Raw genomic sequence first — 20,966 nt, forward strand, 5'->3', positions numbered from 1 at the left:
GTGAATCTAATGAATTTCATCACTCCAGCTCCATGAATGAACTCTCGCTTATACCAGCTCTTTTTATCAGTACATTGATGTGAGTAGGTGTAAACTCCAGACATGGAAAATGGCCTGACACTGTTTATGACACGTCTGATTAATGATTTACCATTAAACTGCAACCAAAAACCATTAGCCTAAATGTCAATATATTTTCCAAAACCTTACAGTATCTGCTTACTGGACCATGGGTCTAGTTTAGACTTAGTAATGTATACATGAAATCCTAAACAAACAAAAATGATTTTTGCCCAAATACATTTTATTTACATAGTATACATCGTGTTTGTACAGTCATCTAAAGCCGCATGATGACATACGAGAAATATAATTAAACATGCTGGTGTGTTTTAAAAAAAAGAAGACCTGAAATGTGTAAGATCTTACAGACAATTAAAAAAATGTATAAGGAAACCATTAAAAATTCATAAAAAATGTAACATTTATAGAGTATGTTCCTGTTTTCACTGTAGTTCTGGACATATAAAGCATATAAAGCTGTCTAAATGTGTTATGCCCACATCAATTATGTCAGAAAGAGGCAAAGTTTAGGATGAATGCTGGTATTTACTAATGCAAGAATTCCCACTTCACCAGTATTCACTCCTTCTGTCCTAGTTTGCTGTGTTTCACTCAAGAGTGTATATTAGTGTAGTAAAAGTCTTTGATCTCTTTATAATCTCGCTAGCTGTTTTTTGCCCTTTTTTCTGTTTTCAGTTCAAATCTACAGTACAACATGTCCATCGTCAACCTTGTACAAATTGTCCCTCACAGTTTTCAAGAATATCTATACATAATGCACATTCTCAAATATATATGTACATAAGAAAATACTTTCCTAGACTGTTTGCACTTTTATATCTGTACTAGCGCGTATCTGTTCAGCTTTCAAACTTTGCAGCACCTTATGATTCAAGTGCTTATGATGTATGATGTGTAGGTTTTTTTGGGTACGAGCGTAAATAAATGTTAGTGTAAATGTACATGGAGATACTTGCAAGTAAAATCCCTACAATGGTACCAGAGACTAATCCAGCGACAGATCCTGAAACTCCATATTCAGCTCCAGCAACTGCACAAATAAGAGCTCCAACTACAGCCATCAATATCACTACAAAAGTTTTGAATTCCATGCAGATTTTCGGTGTGTCTTCCGAAGGTTTGTCAGACTCTGTGGTTTCTTTCTTCTCCCCAGAATCTCCTTTGTCTTTATTCACTGTAAAAGAAAAAATAACACTAATAGATCCAGGACTTCAGAAACTGAGAGTAGCTGCAGGTTTTGTGGAGTAATACTCACAGTTAGGAGGATCTTCAATACTTCCACGTCTCTTTCTGAGCTCACTTTCTCCAGACGCTTCTTGTGTCTTGTGTTTAATCAGTTCAACTATGAAGAAATCACCACGGTTCTTCTCCACCAGGTCGTCTATCTTCTTTATAAGTTCATGGATCTGAGCACTCTTCTGAAGAACATAGGATCGTCCTCCACACTTGTCCAGGATCATCTTTGCGCTGTGAATGTGTTCTTTGATCTGTGGATCTTCCACTCCTTCATCACAAGCAAACAGCAGGATCGTGTGTTTCCAGACGCGCTCTGACAGCAACTCCATGTGAGTCTGTGCTGCTGTAATCTCATGTGTAGACGGTTCTTCAGAGAGAGTTTTCACCGGAATGACCAGAAGAAGAGCATGAGGTCCTGGAGGACAGAGAGACACGCTTCTCTCAACCTCTTCTTTTATGATCTCTGGCGTTTGTTGTTTTGAGGATCTGTCCCATCCTGGAGCTTCAACAACAGTGATCCTCCGTCCAGCTTGATCTCGCTGATGTAACAAACACTGACCAACTTTCACTCCTGTCAGATTCTCACAGTTCAGGACTGATTTTACCACTTTATTCCTATCATCTTCATTTCCTAGGATCACAAGTCTGAGCTCTGACTGTACAGACGACCCTCCTTTAAAGAGCAAGCATTATCAAATTAACAAATTAATATTATTCCATAATGGTGTTTAATCAAATCATTTCCTCATTGGAAAACACACACAGAATGATTGACCTACCCTGAAAAGGTGTATCACTCATGATCTCAGTGTGTGAAGGTGTTTCTGCTCTTCATGGAAACTGATAACAAGAAAACACGCAGTCTGTTGTACAAGTTTCAATTAATTCCCAAAGCCATTTTCTCTCGTTTTAAGACATTAAGCAATGCCTAATCATCTAATCAGAAGATGTAACACTAATTTTTCTTATTTATGCTGATTTGTGGCATGAATTTTTTAGAGAAAATATATGAAAAAATGTGTAGGGAAGGTTAATTTTATAACAATTATTTAGAAAAAGGGTAAATTGCATTATCAAGGGTCCACATGTTTACATTATGAAAAATACTTCTTATATCAACAGACTTAAAAGAGGAAACCTTGAGGAAATTTTGAAGATCAAGTCCTGTTTTCTCGTTTAAGCTTGAACAAAAGCTTATTCATCAGCAGAATACACTTAAACTGTTTTCTAACATGCAAGCACAGAAAACATATCAAACAATAAGCAAAATGTAATATAGTTTCAGCCTACCTCGTATTGCTAGCTGGTGTTTTTTCTGTACCTTTACTTCCGTGTAAGAAATACTTTCATTTATGCCGTATATGGTGTTGTGTATGAACTTTGAACAGTACTGTAAAATGAATATTTAATGTTAGTTGCCCATAAGGCATGCGTGCTCTGGTGGCGTGATCTCGCAGGATCTGGTTGGTCACATGTTTCAAAAATCCAGATACTTTCTCAAATCTTATTCGTTGCAAATAAATACAGACTGAAAAAAACTTTAATACATAGAGATTGCAAAATTTGTGATTTCTGTGTGTCTGGTTACTTGACATTAAATACTTTCTTCTGAGTGACAATCATACTCCATATAAACTATTTTAAACAACATTTTGATCATTGTTTTTATAATCATCATGCATTACATCATACACAACAAAACTATTTATAATGAACTAGTGAAGGCATAAAGGGGATTGAAACTGATGAACATTTTTAATAAGTTAAATTTCAGCACTTTTATTTTTGGTTTGTTCCAAAAGGATTATGTAAAATTTCACATTTATAAATGAGAAGTCATTTTTTAAATTGTTAGAAATCTGATTCATAAAGAGTTGTATAATTTTCCAAATAAAATAAATAAATTCATGATGTATTTTGTTCTTTAATTTCCAAAAAGTGATTTTGAATATGAAAAAGCACATCAAATACACACATTTCTACCATAGACCCCAGTTTTCTGTTAATAGGTATGTATATCCTTCCAAAATAATCTTAAAACCAAATGCAAAATTACTTCTTTTCCAGCCTAAATCTTTCTAATATTTTGTAGGACATTACTGTAATTTTGTTAGTGATACAAACATGTATTTAGCACTGTCAATGTTTTGTCCCAAAAGATAGGCCTATATAAAATTAGAAGACCAAAAAATGTGGTTGCAGGAAAAGAGACGGAAACAAGAGCACTTCTACTTACTGATGTCTGTGCTGCTGATTTCCCTCCAAGATGATGTCACTTCCTGGAGGATGATGTCACTGAACAACTGGCTTTGAAGCCTATAATGGAAAGTGATTTTGAGGACTTATAACCATTATTATTAATCAAAGTTTTTAGTTTTTCTGGTATTCTTCAAAATTAAATTCCAGTCAGAATATTAGCCTATACGCTTTCAAAACTACGTATTTTCAGCCCTTTGTGTTTTTAGTTCCAAAAGCTGTATGTAAAATTGGAAGTCTTTTATAAAATAGAATAAAAAAAGAGAATGTAATGACTGTGAATCTAATGAATTTCATCTCTCCGTATCCATGAATGATCTCACGCTTTTACCAGCTCGTTTTATCAGGTGCAAAATGGTGAAAAATCACATTGTTTATGACATATGAGTCTCTATGAATGATTTACCATTACACTGCAATGAAATACCATTATATGTCAATATATTTACCAGAATGTACAGTATCTGCTTACTGGGCCATGAGTCTAGTCTAGACTAATTAACCTGTCCATACAATCCTTAACATGATTTTAGTCCAAATAAATTTTATTTACATAGTGCATAATGTAATTTAGCCATGACATATGAGAAACATATTTAAACATTTAAAACGTGTTAAAATCCCCTGCAAGATGCAAGATCCTTAAGGACAATTAAACAATTATGAGTGAAGCATATTTATAACGTACGTTCCTGTTTCCACTGTAGTTCTGGACTCCACAATCTCTTCTTCTCACAATTGCTCAGGAAACTTCATCAACAACAGCACAAAATCTAGCAAACACCTGCAGTTTAGCTTCCTCACGTCTTTAATATAAAGCATATAAAGCTGTCTAAATGTGTTATTCCCACAGAAATGATGTAAGAACCAAAAAGGCAAACTTTAGGATGAATGCTGGTATTTATTAATGCAAGAATATAATAATAAATCCCACTTCACCAGTATTCACTCCTTCTGTCTTAGTCTGTGTTTCATTCAGGAGTGTAAATTAGTACAGTCTTTTATCTCTGTTTTCTCTTTTCTTCTGCTTTTCAGGTTTCAGTTTACCAGTGTCAGCCGTGTACAGATCGTCCCTCTCAGTTTTCAATAAAACATACAATGCCAGTGTTGGGGAAAGTTACTTTTAAAAGTAGTGCATTACAATATTGTGTTACTGCCTAAAAAGTAACTAGTTGCGTTACTTTTGTGTTACTTTATCTCATCTGGGCTGGACATGCTTGTTTGAAAAAGTAACTCGCATATGTTGTTGTAAATGTAAAAGTAATGCATTACTTACCTTGAAAAAAGTATTCTGATTATGTAACTCACATTACTTGTATATGAACTTTCTGAAATATATACTTAATAAAATTGAAAAATACTATTCTGGACTGTTTGCGCTTTAATGTCTGTACCAGCTGGTACGTGATCAACTTTGTAGCTTATGGTGTACAATGTTTTGCTTTAGGTTGGATAAAAGCGTGAATACATCTGAATGTAAACACTGTAAAAAATAAACGTTTAGTTGCTGCCTTAAATTTTTAAGTACAATCAACTTGGCTTGTAAAGAAAATATTGTTGGTTTAACTTAAAAGAGTAAATTACCTGGTTGCCTTATAATTTTGAGTTCATTGAAATAAAAAAAAATTGAGTTAATACAATGAAGAAGATTGGTTTAATAAACAGAAACTCAAAATATTATGTCATCTAAACCACACTATTTATCTAAGTTGGTTTGACAAAAGAAAAAAGTTGTGATGACAAATCATGAAAATCTATATTTTTTTACAGTGGCTTATAAGCAAACTTGAAATTGGAAAGTATAATCCCTACAAGAACACCGGAGATCATTCCCTTGCAAGATCCTGAAACTCCAGCTTGAGCTCCAACAACTGAACCAATGAGAGCTGCAATAACCATCAATATCAGCACAAATTTGTGGAGTTCAATGTACACTTTCTGCGTCTTCTCTTCTGAATCTTCTTTGTCATTTCTCACTGTAAAAGAAAATGACACTCATAATCAGTGCTTCAGTGATTGTGAGAGCAGATGTAGGTTTAGTGGAGAAATACTCACCGTTATGAGGATTATTCTGCAGACTTCCACGTCTCCGCCTGAGCTCACTTTCACAAAATGTGTTTCCTTTTTCCTCAATCGGTTCGTTATCTTGTGGAAAGAAATCACTATAATTCTCATCTAACAAATAGGCGTCTAATCAAAGTATTTTATAGTTGAAATAAACTTCTCCTACCTTTAGAAGGTGCAGCGCCCATGATCTCAGTGTGTGAAGCTGTGCTTGCTCTTCATGAAACTGGTAATAAGAAAACTTTACTTAATACACGCGGCCATTTTATCATGTTTTAAACATTAAGCAATGCCTAGTAATCACAGAAGATGTAACACTAATTTTATAACACTTATTACTAATTTGTTTTAAGATTTCCCCCCAAAGGGATTATATAAGAAAATGTGAAGGAAATGTGCAAAAGTGAACCTGCGCTGAACAAAAGCTTATGAATACACTTTTTGGAAAGTTCTTTTAAACATGCAAGCACAGAAAACATACCAAACAATAAGCAAAATGTAATATTTGATCAGCATACCTCGTCTTGGTTCTTCTGGCCTTCCTTTACTTCCGTGTAAAATATGTTCATTTATGAACTTTGAGCAATATTCATCCACATAACTTAATCATTAACAGTTGGCCATAAAGGCGATTGGAATATTTTCTATGTGGTTAATTTTCTTAATAAAATATTAGTATTTTGTAGGACACTTCTCTACCCTAAAGTGTCACCATTATACACTCACCTAAAGGATTATAGGAACACCATACTAATACTGTGTTTGACCCCCTTTCGCCTTCAGAACTGCCTTAATTCTACGTGGCATTGATTCAACAAGGTGCTGAAAGCATTCTTTAGAAATGTTGGCCCATATTGATAGGATAGCATCTTGCAGTTGATGGAGATTTGTGGGATGCACATCCAGGGCACGAAGCTCCCGTTCCACCACATCCCAAAGATGCTCTATTGGGTTGAGATCTGGTGACTGTGGGGGCCATTTTAGTACAGTGAACTCATTGTCATGTTCAAGAAACCAATTTGAAATGATTCGAGCTTTGTGACATGGTGCATTATCCTGCTGGAAGTAGCCATCAGAGGATGGGTACATGGTGGTCATAAAGGGATGGACATGGTCAGAAACAATGCTCAGGTAGGCCGTGGCATTTAAACGATGCCCAATTGGCACTAAGGGGCCTAAAGTGTGCCAAGAAAACATCCCCCACACCATTACACCACCACCACCAGCCTGCACAGTGGTAACAAGGCATGATGGATCCATGTTCTCATTCTGTTTACGCCAAATTCTGACTCTACCATCTGAATGTCTCAACAGAAATCGAGACTTATCAGACCAGGTAACATTTTTCCAGTCTTCAACTGTCCAATTTTGGTGAGCTCGTGCAAATTGTAGCCTCTTTTTCCTATTTGTAGTGGAGATGAGTGGTACCCGGTGGGGTCTTCTGCTGTAGTAGCCCATCCACCTCAAGGTTGTGCGTGTTGTGGCTTCACAAATGCTTTGCTGCATACTTCGGTTGTAACGAGTGGTTATTTCAGTCAAAGTTGCTCTTCTATCAGCTTGAATCAGTCGGCCCATTCTCCTCTGACCTCTAGCATCAACAAGGCATTTTCGCCCACAGGACTGCCGCATACTGGATGTTTTTCCCTTTTCACACCATTCTTTGTAAACCCTAGAAATGGTTGTGCGTGAAAATCCCAGTAACTGAGCAGATTGTGAAATACTCAGACCGGCCCGTCTGGCACCAACAACCATGCCACGCTCAAAATTGCTTAAATCACCTTTCTTTCCCATTCTGACATTCAGTTTGGAGTTCAGGAGATTATCTTGACCAGGACCACACCCCTAAATGCATTGAAGCAACTGCCATGTGATTGGTTGATTAGATAATTGCATTAATGAGAAATTGAACAGGTGTTCCTAATAATCCTTTAGGTGAGTGTACATGTTATTTTCACATGCAGCACTTTATCATATATGAATTATAATTTCTGTTGCCTGTTGATTATTTTCAAATATTTTACATTTTTTGTTTCATTGTTTATATTATAGGCAAAAAGTTAAATAGTCTATCATACGTTTTAAATATGTTGTACTTCAGTATTTCATATCTGGCAAACATTTCATCTGAAATCTGCAATAAACAGATTCCCTCATTTCATTCTGTTTCTTCCTAAAGATGAATATATTTAACATTTCCATTGTTATTATTACATAAAGGACTCAATATATAAAACACAGTGTTTCCTCTGGTAACAGAATTTTAATTCTCTGATTTCTCCTCAAAGGACACAAACATACTGTATTTACAGTTTCTCAAATGAATTCATAAAGAGCAAATGAGACAAAGCTGGATATTAGGAAGAAAACAATGTGACATCATATCAGTTTAAAATAAAGCACACGTCTTATGATTCATATGATGCATGTACACACATGAAATAAAACAGAAATAAAAGAGTTAATAAGCTCTTGTCTCGATGGTAAGGGCCGTCTTTGAAAAACACGCATTAGTAAATCCATCTTCAGATAATCCACTCTGCAGAGAGATGGCCTTCACAGCAGGTCTCAGATCAGTGAAGGAGCTTCTACTGTAACGTTCAAAGGCCTTTGGCTGGGTTTGAGTGGGTCACAGAGGTCAGAGGTCAGACCCCCCCCCCATCCTCAGAGGTCAGACCCCCCCCCCCCGTCCTCAGAGGTCAGACCCCCCCCCCATCCTCAGAGGTCAGACCCCCCCCCCATCTCAGAGGTCAGACTCTCGCCCCCCCCCCCCCTCCTCCTCATCAGAGGTTAGACCCCCCCCCCATCCTCAGAGGTCAGACCCCCCCCCCCGTCCTCAGAGGTCAGACCCCCCCCCCATCCTCAGAGGTCAGACCCCCCCCCCATCTCAGAGGTCAGACTCTCGCCCACCCCCCCTCCTCCTCAGAGGTCAGACTCTCGCCCACCCCCCCTCCTCCTCAGAGGTCAGACTCTCGCCCACCCCCCCCTCCTCCGCAGAGGTCAGACCCCCCCCCCCATCTCAGAGGTCAGACTCTCGCCCTCCCCCCTCCTCAGAGGTCAGACCCCCCCTCCTCCTCATCAGAGGTTAGACTCCCCCCCCCATCTCAGAGGTCAGACTCTCGCCCACCCCCCCTCCTCCGCAGAGGTCAGACTCTCGCCCACCCCCCCCCCTCCTCCGCAGAGGTCAGACCCCCCCCCCATCTCAGAGGTCAGACTCTCGCCCCCCCCCCCCCCTCCTCAGAGGTCAGACCCCCCCCTCCTCCTCATCAGAGGTTAGACTCCCCCCCCCCATCTCAGAGGTCAGACTCTCGCCCACCCCCCCTCCTCCTCAGAGGTCAGACTCTCGCCCACCCCCCCTCCTCCTCAGAGGTCAGAGGTCAGACTCTCGCCCACCCCCCCTCCTCCTCAGAGGTCAGACTCTCGCCCACCCCCCTCCTCCTCAGAGGTCAGACTCTCTCGCCCACCCCCCCTCCTCCTCAGAGGTCAGACTCTCACCCACCCCCCCTCCTCCTCAGAGGTCAGAGGTCAGACTCTCGCCCACCCCCCCTCCTCCTCAGAGGTCAGACTCTCGCCCACCCCCCTCCTCCTCAGAGGTCAGACTCTCTCGCCCACCCCCCCTCCTCCTCAGAGGTCAGACTCTCACCCACCCCCCCTCCTCCTCAGAGGTCAGAGGTCAGACTCTCGCCCACCCCCCCTCCTCCTCAGACTCTCGCCCACCCCCCTCCTCCTCAGAGGTCAGACTCTCTCGCCCACCCCCCCTCCTCCTCAGAGGTCAGACTCTCACCCACCCCCCCTCCTCCTCAGAGGTCAGAGGTCAGACTCTCGCCCACCCCCCCTCCTCCTCAGAGGTCAGAGGTCAGACTCTCGCCCACCCCCCCCTCCTCCTCAGAGGTCAGAGGTCAGACTCTCGCCCACCCCCCCTCCTCCTCAGAGGTCAGACTCTCGCCCCCCCCCCCCTCCTCCTCAGAGGTCAGACTCTCGCCCACCCCCCCTCCTCCTCAGAGGTCAGAGGTCAGACTCTCGCCCACCCCCCCCCCCCCCCTCCTCAGAGGTCAGAGGTCAGACTCTCTCCCACCCCCCCTCCTCAGAGCGCCGGTAGAGCTGAGCCTGTCCGCCGGGGAACAGCTCGTCTGCACTGGGATGATCCAGCAGGAACCGGATGGTGGATTTGATGTGCTGGACGAAGTGAGGAGGTTCAGCGCTCGGAGACGTGGACAAATACTGAAGGACAAACCAGACATTAATGAGCTTTTCATCCAGCAGATCTGATCAATGACTGAACACACTAAACATCATTAATCATCACTATATGATCTGATGTCGCACACAATCTCCTGCACTCCTGTCGTCTGACTGACAGTTTAGACTTTTTAATACAGTAAAAGTCTTTTAGTATAATTATACAAACGTCCTCCTTCAGCTCGAGCTTCTCGTGTCTTTCTGATGTCAAATCTGCACTGACTTTCAAGTAAAGGCAAGAATAACTTTAATATTGTTAGTGATATTTTAAGATGAACACTGACTGGACTGAAGCGACTGAGGTCTAAAATATGATCATCAGGCTTTTGAGGAAGGTTTATTTGTTCATCTCTCAATCGTCATTGTATTGCATTGCATTATATGTTTTAAAACTACAGCTTTGATCATAAAACTAAGCATTTAAAAATCATCTTAAGACATTATTGGCAGATATTAATATTTATGTGATTTTATGTCAGTATCTGCTGCACTGTTATAAAGAGCTCATTGATTTATATTACAAGCATCATAATTTCATCTTACTTTTTGTCCATATAAATATCAGCTTCTGCGCCATATGGCATATGTTTGCTCAGTTTGAGTCTCTGAATAAAACTATACCAGAAAGAAATGCATCAGATATGATCCTCAACAGAAGCACGTATGCAAACTCTGAGGAGTGTTCAGACCTGTAGGATGGTGTCATCATCTTGAGAAAGCCAGAAGCCCAGGTCTTCGTTCGGCGTCCATCGGCACGGGCCGATCCTCACGAGCTCTCGGCTGGAGTCATACACCTCAACCATCTGTGGAGAACAGGTACAGTCAGCTCACTTCTACAGCACAGAGTGTTTCAGAGCAGCTTTACAGAGGTAACAAGAGAATAATGCAACAAAGTTTGTGTCCAGAAGAAAATAGCGTCACAGTCCAGCTTAAGTAATTCAGTGATGGTTCATTTTTGTTGTAAAAAAGTTATTAATTTAGTTCATTTATATATCTAGCCGCTCTGGAGAAAACCGTGATGTCATCGTCCAGCTCAGTTCAGTTCATATAATGGTGTCAATGCAGGAGATCAATAATATTGTTGAATATTATATTAAATGTCCCCAACTAAGCAAGACAAAAGACAAAGGCGAAAAAAGGCGACAGTGGCGAGGAACCAAAACTCCATCAGTGACAGAACGGAGAACCCAGACTCAGTCGCTCAGTTCTCCTCTGGCCAACGAGCGAACAGTGTATGATCATGATCCAGGCAGCGTTACAGGTCAGAGGTCAGACTGGATCAGAACTAGGGCTGCACGATTAATCGCAATTTCCATGTAATCGCACTTAAATCGAGATCGCTTATCGCGATTTTAAAATCGCAAAGGCTGCGATTATTTTTTATGCGCAGTTTGTCATTGATGTACGGCTCTGTAAACGCTGCTCCATCTGAAAGCACTGTGAGTTTGAGTCACTTATAACGTGCATTTGAAAAAAAACAACACGAGTCAAATATCTTTCCAAACACGAGAATCATTTATGAACCTCGTTTTAATAACATGCAACATTTAATAACATGCATTTACTCCAAACTCACTTCATAAGGACAGTTGAGCTCCTCTTTCTGTGAGATGATGAGCTTCTGACACAGAATAAGGCAGTCGTGCATTTATAAGTCATGTTTAATCAAAGCGTTTCAATCTTCTGACTATTCAGCATAGACAGTATATAAACTGGACACAGCGACCCCATTGGATTCAACAGAGGAAAGTGAAGTCAATTAGAAGCACTAACTTCCTGATGGCTGAGCGTACTGCGCAGACTCACACTGAGCTTGACGACGTAGATGTGACGTGAGCAACCCGTCTGTCTTCTAGTAGCTGTGCCAAGCAAAATCTGAATCATTCCCTTCCGAAACTTGCAGAGACGGAGAGTGTGAGTAGGAGCTGTCCATGAGCTGGAGCAGGAGAAACTTTTGCTAAGTATTCTGATTAATTACTTTGTCATTTTGCCTCCACGTCCCCCCGATTGCGCGCGAGCTTCTCCTCCTGTCCATATGGTAATCTCTCTACTGTGCGACAGAGAGTCGCGTTGGTATGACGCAATCGTTAGCCTATTTTTACAAAAACTGCTTCTACGGGGCCATAATGTAAGATACAAGGTAATGGAGCCTTTAATACATTTTCGTGTTTCTTTAGAAATAAATAATGGACAAATGGAGTCTTTAAACGCCTCAGATGTAAAGTTATTCGCTGTCAAAGTGACGCCAAAATGAATAGGAGTCAATGGGATGCTAACAGCAGGTGATGGTCTGATAGCCAATGGCGGCGCCCGGGGAAGCTTCAACATAATATGAAACGCTGCCCCCCTGCTATTCAGCTACAGCGACAGGGATTTCCTGGAATGATACGCCGTTATTGTACTTCTGCGGCGGGGCATATTTATCGTGTTTGCGTGAGAGCGCCCTCTGGTGTTCAAATGGGGCAGTGTTTACTACCGATCAGCCGCACTCCACTGACAAGCTGCGCTTAAAATAATCGCAGCCTTTGCCAAATCGCGTGCGGTTTTATTGCGATTAATCGTGCAGCCCTAATCAGAACATTCTATTATCCAGTTCATCTGGCTGAAGATCCGGATGAGCTGAGACTCCGTCAGTTCGGCTACTCAGATTCTGATTGGTCAATAGTATCATCATGCAGATCTACATTTGAAGGAGATTAGTTGTGTTATCTGTGTACCTCTCCACCGGAGAAGGTGCGCGCGGATCTGAGCTCCTCCGCCGGCCCTCGACACGCAAACGAGGCGGGAAACATGTGACCAGTTTTAACGTTCACACCTGAAACCACACACAACACCGACACGTCCAGCAGGATTCATGCAGTAACACTGATGCGGCGTGCAACCAGAAACACTTAGAAACTGGAGATTACACAACAACAGTGGTTTAAATCAAATAAAAGCTTGATAGTTTAACATTTGAAAATGAAGAAATTATGCCGTTTTAATGTGAAATAATGTTATTATTATATTATTTGTCTTAATATACTCATTTAAATAAATAATAATAAAAAAATTTTTTTTTAAATAAATACTTTATTTTATAGAGAAATATATCATAATATATTTTAGTACTAATAATAATCATTAAATAATAATAATAATAATAATAATAATTATTATTATTATTTTATTGCCAAAATAATGTCCTCACAAATTTTGGCTAAACAAGCACAAATTTGGAGCTTTCAAAAATAAAACAAATTGAAATCACAATATTTATCACAAATTGACGCACTGGTCACACTTTCTGTTTATTGTTGAGTGAAACTGAAAAATGTGCCTTTATTAGTGTTTTTATATTATTGTGCGTCACAAAACTTTCATCACATATAATAATAATAATAAGAATAAACTTTCATCACATTCAGTTGATACTGTAAATGCACAGCTCAGAGAACAGAGGACATCATGAAGAGAAGCTGACATTACCTATCCCACACACCACCGGCCGGTGAACCCCGTCTCTGCTCACGTCATTCATGTCTGAAGAAACATAATTATGATATGCATGTTATCAGTCAGAGTTTCCTGAAGTCACACATCAGCTCTGTGTGAAGAACAGACTCAAAGAACTGAGTAAAACACAATGTGTTAATGTACATTTAAGCTGTAATTCAACAGAGGGACACATTTCATGAATGATGATTATTGAGTCTGTTCCTCTCATAAAGCATCATTCGACCTCCTGATTTAGAATATAACAAATTAATTGTAATGACTGTGGTTTTATGAGGTTTCATCATTTTATTTTTAAAAAATTTTTTATGATCAACAGAAAGAATAACATTACACAGGTTTACATTTTAAGGGTGAACTGTCCCTTTAAAGGGGCTATATGTAAGAATTTTAATGTATTAATCACTTTTGTATTAATGTGTGAACAGCTTGTAACGAAACTTTTAAAAATCGAGCCTGTAGACTTTTATATGAAGGATTCGGGATGTTTTTCCCGGGAAAATCGAAGCATGTGACGGTTACGCTCCCGAGAGCCTCTCTATCGTTCACACATGACATTAATACTTACAGTGTTCAGGATAATGCCGAAAAAGCCATTCTGTACTGTAATGTCAATGTGTCATGCAAGGAAAATTCAGATTGATTTAAACTATAGTCTCTCATAGTCAGATCTATCATACTTTATACTCAAACTATCATAACCGTGTGATATTAATGAGCTCATCTGTCGTCATGATGCCGGTGAATCTCAGATCCACATCTCTATGATCAGATGATTTCTGAACCGCTGTTTTCTCACCGCTGGCAGTTTTGTGTGTTTATTCAGTTATTGAGAGGAAAGCGTGAAGCTCATATTTACAGATTCATCTAAGTGTCGCTCTAGCGGTGGACGGCGTCGGGATGTTCGCTAACGGTTTATCACTGCTAATGTATTTCCAACTTCTTTTTACTTCTAAGCGAAGAATAAGAGCTTCGTCGTGAGAATAAAGCCTGCTCTCACACCCCACACCCGCTCTGACCGTCTCTACACACAACCATCAACACCCCCCTCCCTCCCCCATACTGCTTCTCAGCCTGCACCTCAGATCAGTGAGGAGGATGTATGCAGAGTCTTCAGGAAACAGAAGATAAGGAAAGCCAAAGGCCCAGACGGTGTCTCACCAGCCTGTCTCAAAGCCTGCGCTGTCCAGCTGTCATCCATCTTCACACTGATTTTCAACAGATCACTGGAGCTGTGTGAAGTCCCCTCCTGCTTCAAACACTCCACCATCATCCCGGTACCCAAGAAACCTAAAATCTCTGGACTTAACGATTACAGACCTGTTGCTTTGACATCTGTGGTCATGAAGTCATTTGAGAGACTGGTGCTGGCCTACCTGAAGGACCTCACTGGACCCTTGCTGGACCCCCTGCAGTTTGCTTATCGAGCAAACAGGTCTGTGGATGATGCAGTCAACATGGGACTGCACTACATCCTCCAACATCTGGACAAACCAGGGACTTATGCAAGGATCCTGTTTGTGGACTTCAGCTCCGCTTTCAACACCATCGTCCCGGATACCCTCCTGAATAAACTAACCCAGCTCTCTGTGCCCTCCTCCATCTGTCAGTGGATCATCAGCTTCCTGACAGGCCGGCAGCAGCTAGTGAGGCTGGGAAAAGTCACATCTCGGACCCTTACCATCAGCACTGGTGCCCCCCAAGGGTGCGTTCTCTCCCCACTGCTTTTCTCCCTCTACACAAATGACTGTACCTCCAAAGACTCCTCCGTCAAGCTCCTGAAGTTTGCAGACGACACCACAGTCATTGGCCTCATCCAGGACGGTGACGAGTCTGCTTACAGACAAGAGGTTGAACAGCTGGCTGTCTGGTGCAGTCATAACAACCTGGAGCTGAACACGCTCAAAACTGTGGAGATGATAGTGGACTTTAGGAGAAACCCCCCTGCACTCCCCCCTCTCACCATCATGGACAGCACTGTGACAGCAGTGGAGTCATTCAGGTTCCTGGGCACTACCATCTCTCAGGACCTGAAGTGGGACAATCACATTGACTCCATTGTCAAAAAGGCCCAACAGAGGTTGTACTTCCTTCGTCAACTGAAAAAGTTCAACCTACCACAAGCGCAGATGACTCAGTTTTACTCAGCTGTTATTGAGTCGGTTCTGTGCACTTCTATAACTGTCTGGTTTGGGTCAGCCAGGAAATCAGATATAAGAAGACTACAACGGACTGTTAGGACAGCTGAAAGGATCATTGGTGTACACCTCCCCAACCTTCAGGACTTGTACAATGCCAGAGTGAAGAAACGGGCAGGGAACATCATCACAGACCCCTCCCACCCCGGCCAAAACCTGTTTGCACTTCTGCCGTCAGGCAGACGTTACAGATCTCTGCGCACTAGAACATCTAGGCACAAAAACAGTTTTTTCCCCCATGCTATCTCCAGCTTAAACAGCTAAAACAGCAATTAACACCTGCTGTATAATTCATTCAGTACTTGAGAGAGAAGCAAGAGGTTTTTTTGTGTAAATACATATACAAATTTTATTTATAGAGCTGTACACACAATGCACAAATCTGTACATAACTGTTTCAGATGTATACTATAACTATTATTATTGTTTATTCTATTTATTTATGTTCTCATTTAAATGCCTGTTCTAATGTCATATATGTATGTATGTACCAAGAGCTCCTGTAAAAACCACAAAAAATTCCTTGTGTGTTTGTGCACACTTGGCGAATAAAGCTCATTCTGATTCTGATTCTGATATCAGGGTCTCGAATCCCGTTCAGTCTCGTATTCGTCACATGAGCACGAACAGAGCTGCAGTTCACGATAACGGCCACCGGTGTCACTATAACACAGGTTTCTGAACTCTACACACAGCCCCTTTAAAGGGATACTCCACTTTTTTTTGGAAATAGGCTCATTTTACAGCTCCCCCAGAGTTAAACAGTTGAGTCTTACCGTTTTCGAATCCATTCAGCCGATCTCCGGGTCTGGCGGTACCACTTTTAGCATAGCTTAGCATAGATCATTGAATCGGACAGGACCATTAGCATCTCTCTCAAAAAAATGACCAAAGAGTTTCGATGTTTTTCCTATTTAAAACTTGACTCTTCTGTAGTTACATTGTGTACTAAGACCGACGGAAAATGAAAATTTGCGATTTTCTAGGCTGATATGGCTAGGAACTATACTCTCATTCCGGCGTAATAATCAAGAAACTTTGCTGCCGTACCATGAGTCCAGCAGGCGTAATGATATGACGCAGCGCCTGAAAATAGGCTAACTTCCGTCAACATAACCAACGTGACAACCTGCTTGCACAGGGAGCGTGCCTTGTGCCTTGTAACTACAGAAGAGTCAAGTTTTAAATAGGAAAAATATCAAAACTCTTTGGTCATTTTTTTGAGAGAGATGCTAATGGTCCTGTCCGATTCAATGATCTATGCTAAGCTATGCTAAAAGTGGTACCGCCAGAACCGGAGATCGGCTGAATGGATTCGAAAACGGTAAGACTCAACTGTTTAACTCTGGGGGAGTTGTAAAATGAGCCTATTTCCCCAAAAAAAGTGGAGTATCCCTTTAAGCTGAATTTAGAGAAACTAGAGAATTGGTCAGACAGTGAACAGCACAAGCGACCTCTGACCTGTGATGCAGCACGTCTCCAGGTGAACGTCTTCCTTCTGCTTCTGAAAGGCAGCTGTAAAACAAAACACTCTCATATTCTGATCGTTTCGTCTTCATCACACATTTCTACACAACGTACCCAGAATACTAAGGCTGAGTGAGTGAGAGGTCTTCTTGTCGTCATCGAAACCCCCGACCAGATGCAGCTCCAGTCTGAAAACACAAACACACACACACACACACACACACACACACACACACACACACACACACACACACACACACACACTCCTACAGTCATTATATATGTGAAAGCACCATTTGAGTTGAGTGATGCATGAAGATCCACAGCACCTGCCGTCTTTATCAGGGTTGCTTATAGAAGTGACGGCATTGACTATCAGAGGAACTTCAGTCCATGTGCTGGAGCCATCACAGTGTGCAAGGCAAGTCGCTCCACTGCCTTCACAACAGAAGAGAAGCAGGATCACACACGCGTACATGCAGTGAAACGGCATCAGATATTGATTTGAAGAAGGTTTCGTGTCACCTGTGTGTCGGAGAACGACTAAATGGCATGTTGTGGCGTCATCAGAGCCCAGGATGGAGACCGAATCTGAGGAAAGAGACACAATCCGTTTGATTTGATTGACAGATGTCGTCCGCTCATCACACACACACACACACACACACACACACACACACACACACACACACACACTCACTGTCCGCTGGAGTCGTGGACGCAAACTCTCTCTGCTGGACGTACAGGAGCTGTTTCGGGTCCACAGGCTCCAGGCTTCGGCACACAAACTGCTCCGCACTTTCCTAAGAGAGAAACACACATCGATGTGACGAAACACACACACGTCCTGTACTGTCAGCTCTATATGAAGAGTGTGTGAAAGGTGACAAAAAATAATGTTTTTAACATCAAGATGCATGTAGGAATTCAAGTTTGAATTTTTTTCTTTTTCTTTATTATAATACATTTTTGCAATACACTTCAATAGTCCTGCAGAGTGGAAAATAAATTCATAAAATTATACCAATATTACATGTAGTGTGTATATGAGCTAATTAATAGGTTGCATGCAAAAAAAAACAAAAAAACAAGAGCATTATATATTTATACAGTATATAGGGCTGTAAAATCTAACACACACATATACACACAAATATATATACACACACATTATAAAGTATATTTGATGTTGTATTGATGTTTTATATTATACTTTTAAGGATTTCTACCTTTGTATCTGTATACCCGAGTAGGTTTTAAAATATAAAGTGAAAGAGGGTCTATGTATCACAGTCTGTGCATACATACTGCCGTATTATATTACTTCAAATATTAAATATGCTCTCAGATTACTATGTTTGTACCTTCAGGTGCGGGTATTTGCTGAAGAGCTCTGCGGTTGAGGTCACGCGCTCTATTCGCTTATTCTGAATCAACAGCGGCATCCTGACAGTGATTACATCTGATCATCTGATTATGTTTTTTTTAAATATTTGTGATTAATAACTCAGTCATGTGAGATTCTCTCACCGCTGCACCTCCTCATTCTCTTCCGCATTCTCCAATGACACGTCACAGGTCATGTGACTCTGAATAGTAGAACTGATTTGCTAGAAGGGACATTAACCAACCGGAAGTCAGTTTAACTGTAGAACGAAATTCAGAGGAAAGGCTGATGCGTGTTTGCAATGTGCGATACATGTACAGTCCGACAGGCGGCGCTCAAGTCTATGACTGCAATTAATAAACGGCTCATCAATAAAAAAAACTGGCATTTAATTGAATTCCTTGTAAAACACGTAGACATTTTTCTGGAATGTAGCTTGTATAATAATTTAATTAAACTAATTATTAAATAAATTATAGTTAAAAAAATTAATATCTGTAAATATGTGTAATAGCGCTGTTGACCAGCAGGAGGCTCTAGTGCATCACCTTTATCTGAGTTGATGACGTTCGGCGCCTGGGTTTGCTCAGGCTTTTTCTTTCCTTATTCTTGAGAAATGTGAAAGAAATGTTCCGATGAGTTAATGTGTAATCCATCTCCTGATATGAACACAATGTAGCCTACAGTATCCGTATTAGAATTTTACAGAATAAAAAAATTATTACAAAAAAAATCAACCCCTTTTTAATGCGATTATGGGAAATATATTTATTTTTAGCCTGACTGTTAATAAAAAGTTAAATATTCGAAATGGTTATTAACCACTGATCTATATAATGACATTTCTTTCTGCCATTCTATATAGATCAGTGTTATTAACCTCTAAAAGTAATACCATAGTTACAAAAGCCTAGTTACATTTTTATTTTTTTTATATATACCCAAATTAATTCAAATTCATCTTACATTTTTATTTTTCTCTCTTAGCTTGTTAAATCTATAAGGTTTATAACTATTTCAATCAAGGAATTAAAGTGCCAACTCACTGTGACCGTGTGTGTGTGTGTTGATCACAGTTTATGAGGTTTACCGGGAACATGTTTGCAATGGAATCACTATGTCAAGAATTACTCAGTGTTTAATCACTTTCATTGCACAACAACAGTACAAACAATGACAAATAAACGTCTGAAACCACTTATCTAGAAGCTTCTATTTTGCATTCATAATTTGCACAATTCTCATATTTTTAGCATATTAGAACGTTGTCCTGTGACTAAACCAAGTTTGTTCTCATGCTGACACACCCAGATCAAATGCTTTCCAGATCCTTGTGTCCTGAATTCACACATATACACACACATATATGTGTATACATATAATATGTATATTCATACATTCCTCTATACTCACTACTTACCTAATATAATACAAATGTTTTATTTGAATAACGTTTTATTCATTTACAGCTAATTTATTTATTTACCCATTTATTTGAACCTTACTGATTTATCATCATATTTGTAGAAGGTTCTTCAGGGCAATAAAAAACAAATATGACACGAGGTTGCTTCTCTAGACTTCATAAATAGTTGAGACACAAATACATTTTAAACAAATATAGAATATTAATGCATTTTTAAAGAAAAATATATATGTACACATGTTTTGTGTTTAGTTTTTGCAATTTGTACTTTTATTTTGAAGTGTATTTTCTGTTCCCATCGCGTTTAGTTCCTGTTTCTATAGTAACGCTTGTTTGTTGCCGCAGTGATTGATTACCCTCACCTGTTCCTGGTTAGCTTCTCAGTGTTTGGTGTCCTTTGGTTCGACTCTCCATCGTTTCTGAATGAAACATCCCGCGTTGCAAAATCAGTCCACGGCAGACTGGATTTAATTAACTAGAGCACCATTATATAAAACCAAAGAGAATGAGACACCAACTCTCTCCTTAAATTCACACACAGGTGTGTTTGATCCGTCGGTCTGTGATTATTCACTCACTGAATGGAACGCATGAAAATGAGGTGTTTTATCCTGAGGTTTTCAGTCTCTGGTGGTTTTTGTCTCAGATGAATACACCCGCACTTCACAGGAACAGGTGTGTGTGTGTGTGTGTGTGTCTGAGTGAGTTTTTCATTGCATGTGTGTGAATATTCATGCACTGTCATCAAAAGGACGAGCTGTCTAAACTCACTTTAATACCGAATGAATGAAGCGAACTCTAGAAAGTGGCCGTTGTGTTTGTAGTGCAAGTGGCCTGAACAGATTCTGTGTTTAACGGCTGATTCCTGTTGAAGGAAGTGGAGCTTTAGCCATTTCCTGTTTATAAAGCTTTCCAGCCAATCAGCGGCTTTCACTCAATCCCGATGCATGTTTCTGCAATCCAATCATCTACGTAATTAATTTACAGAGAAAGAAATTTCAATAAATGTTCTTGGACTCTAAAGACACGTGTGAACAAGAAGAAATGCATTAAATCAAGACAATGGCTGTCGTTTTCTTAAATGTAAAACAATTCCTCCTTTTGATGACGTACATTA

At 40.3% G+C, this 20,966-nt stretch overlaps 2 protein-coding genes and 1 long non-coding RNA gene across 3 annotated transcripts; all 3 read right to left on the reverse strand.

Moving 5' to 3' along the window:
- Positions 1–291: 291 nt before the first annotated feature.
- Positions 292–2,678, reverse strand: LOC311300834 (GTPase IMAP family member 2-like). The gene is made up of 4 exons (XM_084425443.1): positions 2,611–2,678; positions 2,100–2,160; positions 1,340–1,993; positions 292–1,258 (listed from the first exon to the last, which is right to left on the reverse strand). The coding sequence occupies exons 2-4, from the start codon at positions 2,119–2,121 to the stop codon at positions 963–965; spliced, it is 972 nt and encodes a 323-aa protein (XP_084281569.1). The 5' UTR covers positions 2,122–2,160; positions 2,611–2,678; the 3' UTR covers positions 292–962.
- A 1,838-nt stretch (positions 2,679–4,516) lies between these two features.
- On the reverse strand, positions 4,517–6,258 carry LOC311301241. Its single transcript, XR_014629422.1, has 4 exons — positions 6,159–6,258; positions 5,807–5,866; positions 5,632–5,721; positions 4,517–5,552 (listed from the first exon to the last, which is right to left on the reverse strand). It is a non-coding gene; the product is annotated as an uncharacterized lncRNA (long non-coding RNA).
- A 3,436-nt stretch (positions 6,259–9,694) lies between these two features.
- ntan1 (N-terminal asparagine amidase) lies at positions 9,695–18,597 on the reverse strand. Its single transcript, XM_084425136.1, has 10 exons — positions 18,401–18,597; positions 17,737–17,839; positions 17,562–17,627; positions 17,366–17,474; positions 17,151–17,224; positions 17,031–17,084; positions 13,345–13,398; positions 12,594–12,691; positions 10,566–10,679; positions 9,695–9,858 (listed from the first exon to the last, which is right to left on the reverse strand). Exons 1-10 carry the CDS (start codon positions 18,479–18,481, stop codon positions 9,697–9,699), a joined length of 915 nt encoding a protein of 304 aa, XP_084281262.1. The 5' UTR covers positions 18,482–18,597; the 3' UTR covers positions 9,695–9,696.
- Positions 18,598–20,966: the final 2,369 nt, after the last annotated feature.

The sequence above is a fragment of the Rutilus rutilus genome (genome assembly GCF_951802725.1).
Source record: "Rutilus rutilus genome assembly, chromosome: 12".
Lineage (NCBI taxonomy): Eukaryota > Metazoa > Chordata > Actinopteri > Cypriniformes > Leuciscidae > Rutilus > Rutilus rutilus.

What these genes read in the sequence shown, in the direction of transcription:
- LOC311300834 (XM_084425443.1), bottom strand. Translation starts at nt 2,121, where the DNA reads ATGAGTGATACACCTTTTCAGG. An exon ending in GAGTGATACACCTTTTCAGG is followed by an intron (nt 1,994 to 2,099) that starts GTAGGTCAATCA and finishes TGCTCTTTAAAG; the next exon opens with GAGGGTCGTCTGTACAGTCA. An exon ending in TATTGAAGATCCTCCTAACT is followed by an intron (nt 1,259 to 1,339) that starts GTGAGTATTACT and finishes TTTCTTTTACAG; the next exon opens with TGAATAAAGACAAAGGAGAT.
- ntan1 (XM_084425136.1), bottom strand. Translation starts at nt 18,481, where the DNA reads ATGCCGCTGTTGATTCAGAATAAGCGAATAGAGCGCGTGACCTCAACC. An exon ending in AGTCGTTCTCCGACACACAG is followed by an intron (nt 17,475 to 17,561) that starts GTGACACGAAAC and finishes TCTGTTGTGAAG; the next exon opens with GCAGTGGAGCGACTTGCCTT. An exon ending in ACTCAGCCTTAGTATTCTGG is followed by an intron (nt 17,085 to 17,150) that starts GTACGTTGTGTA and finishes TTTGTTTTACAG; the next exon opens with CTGCCTTTCAGAAGCAGAAG.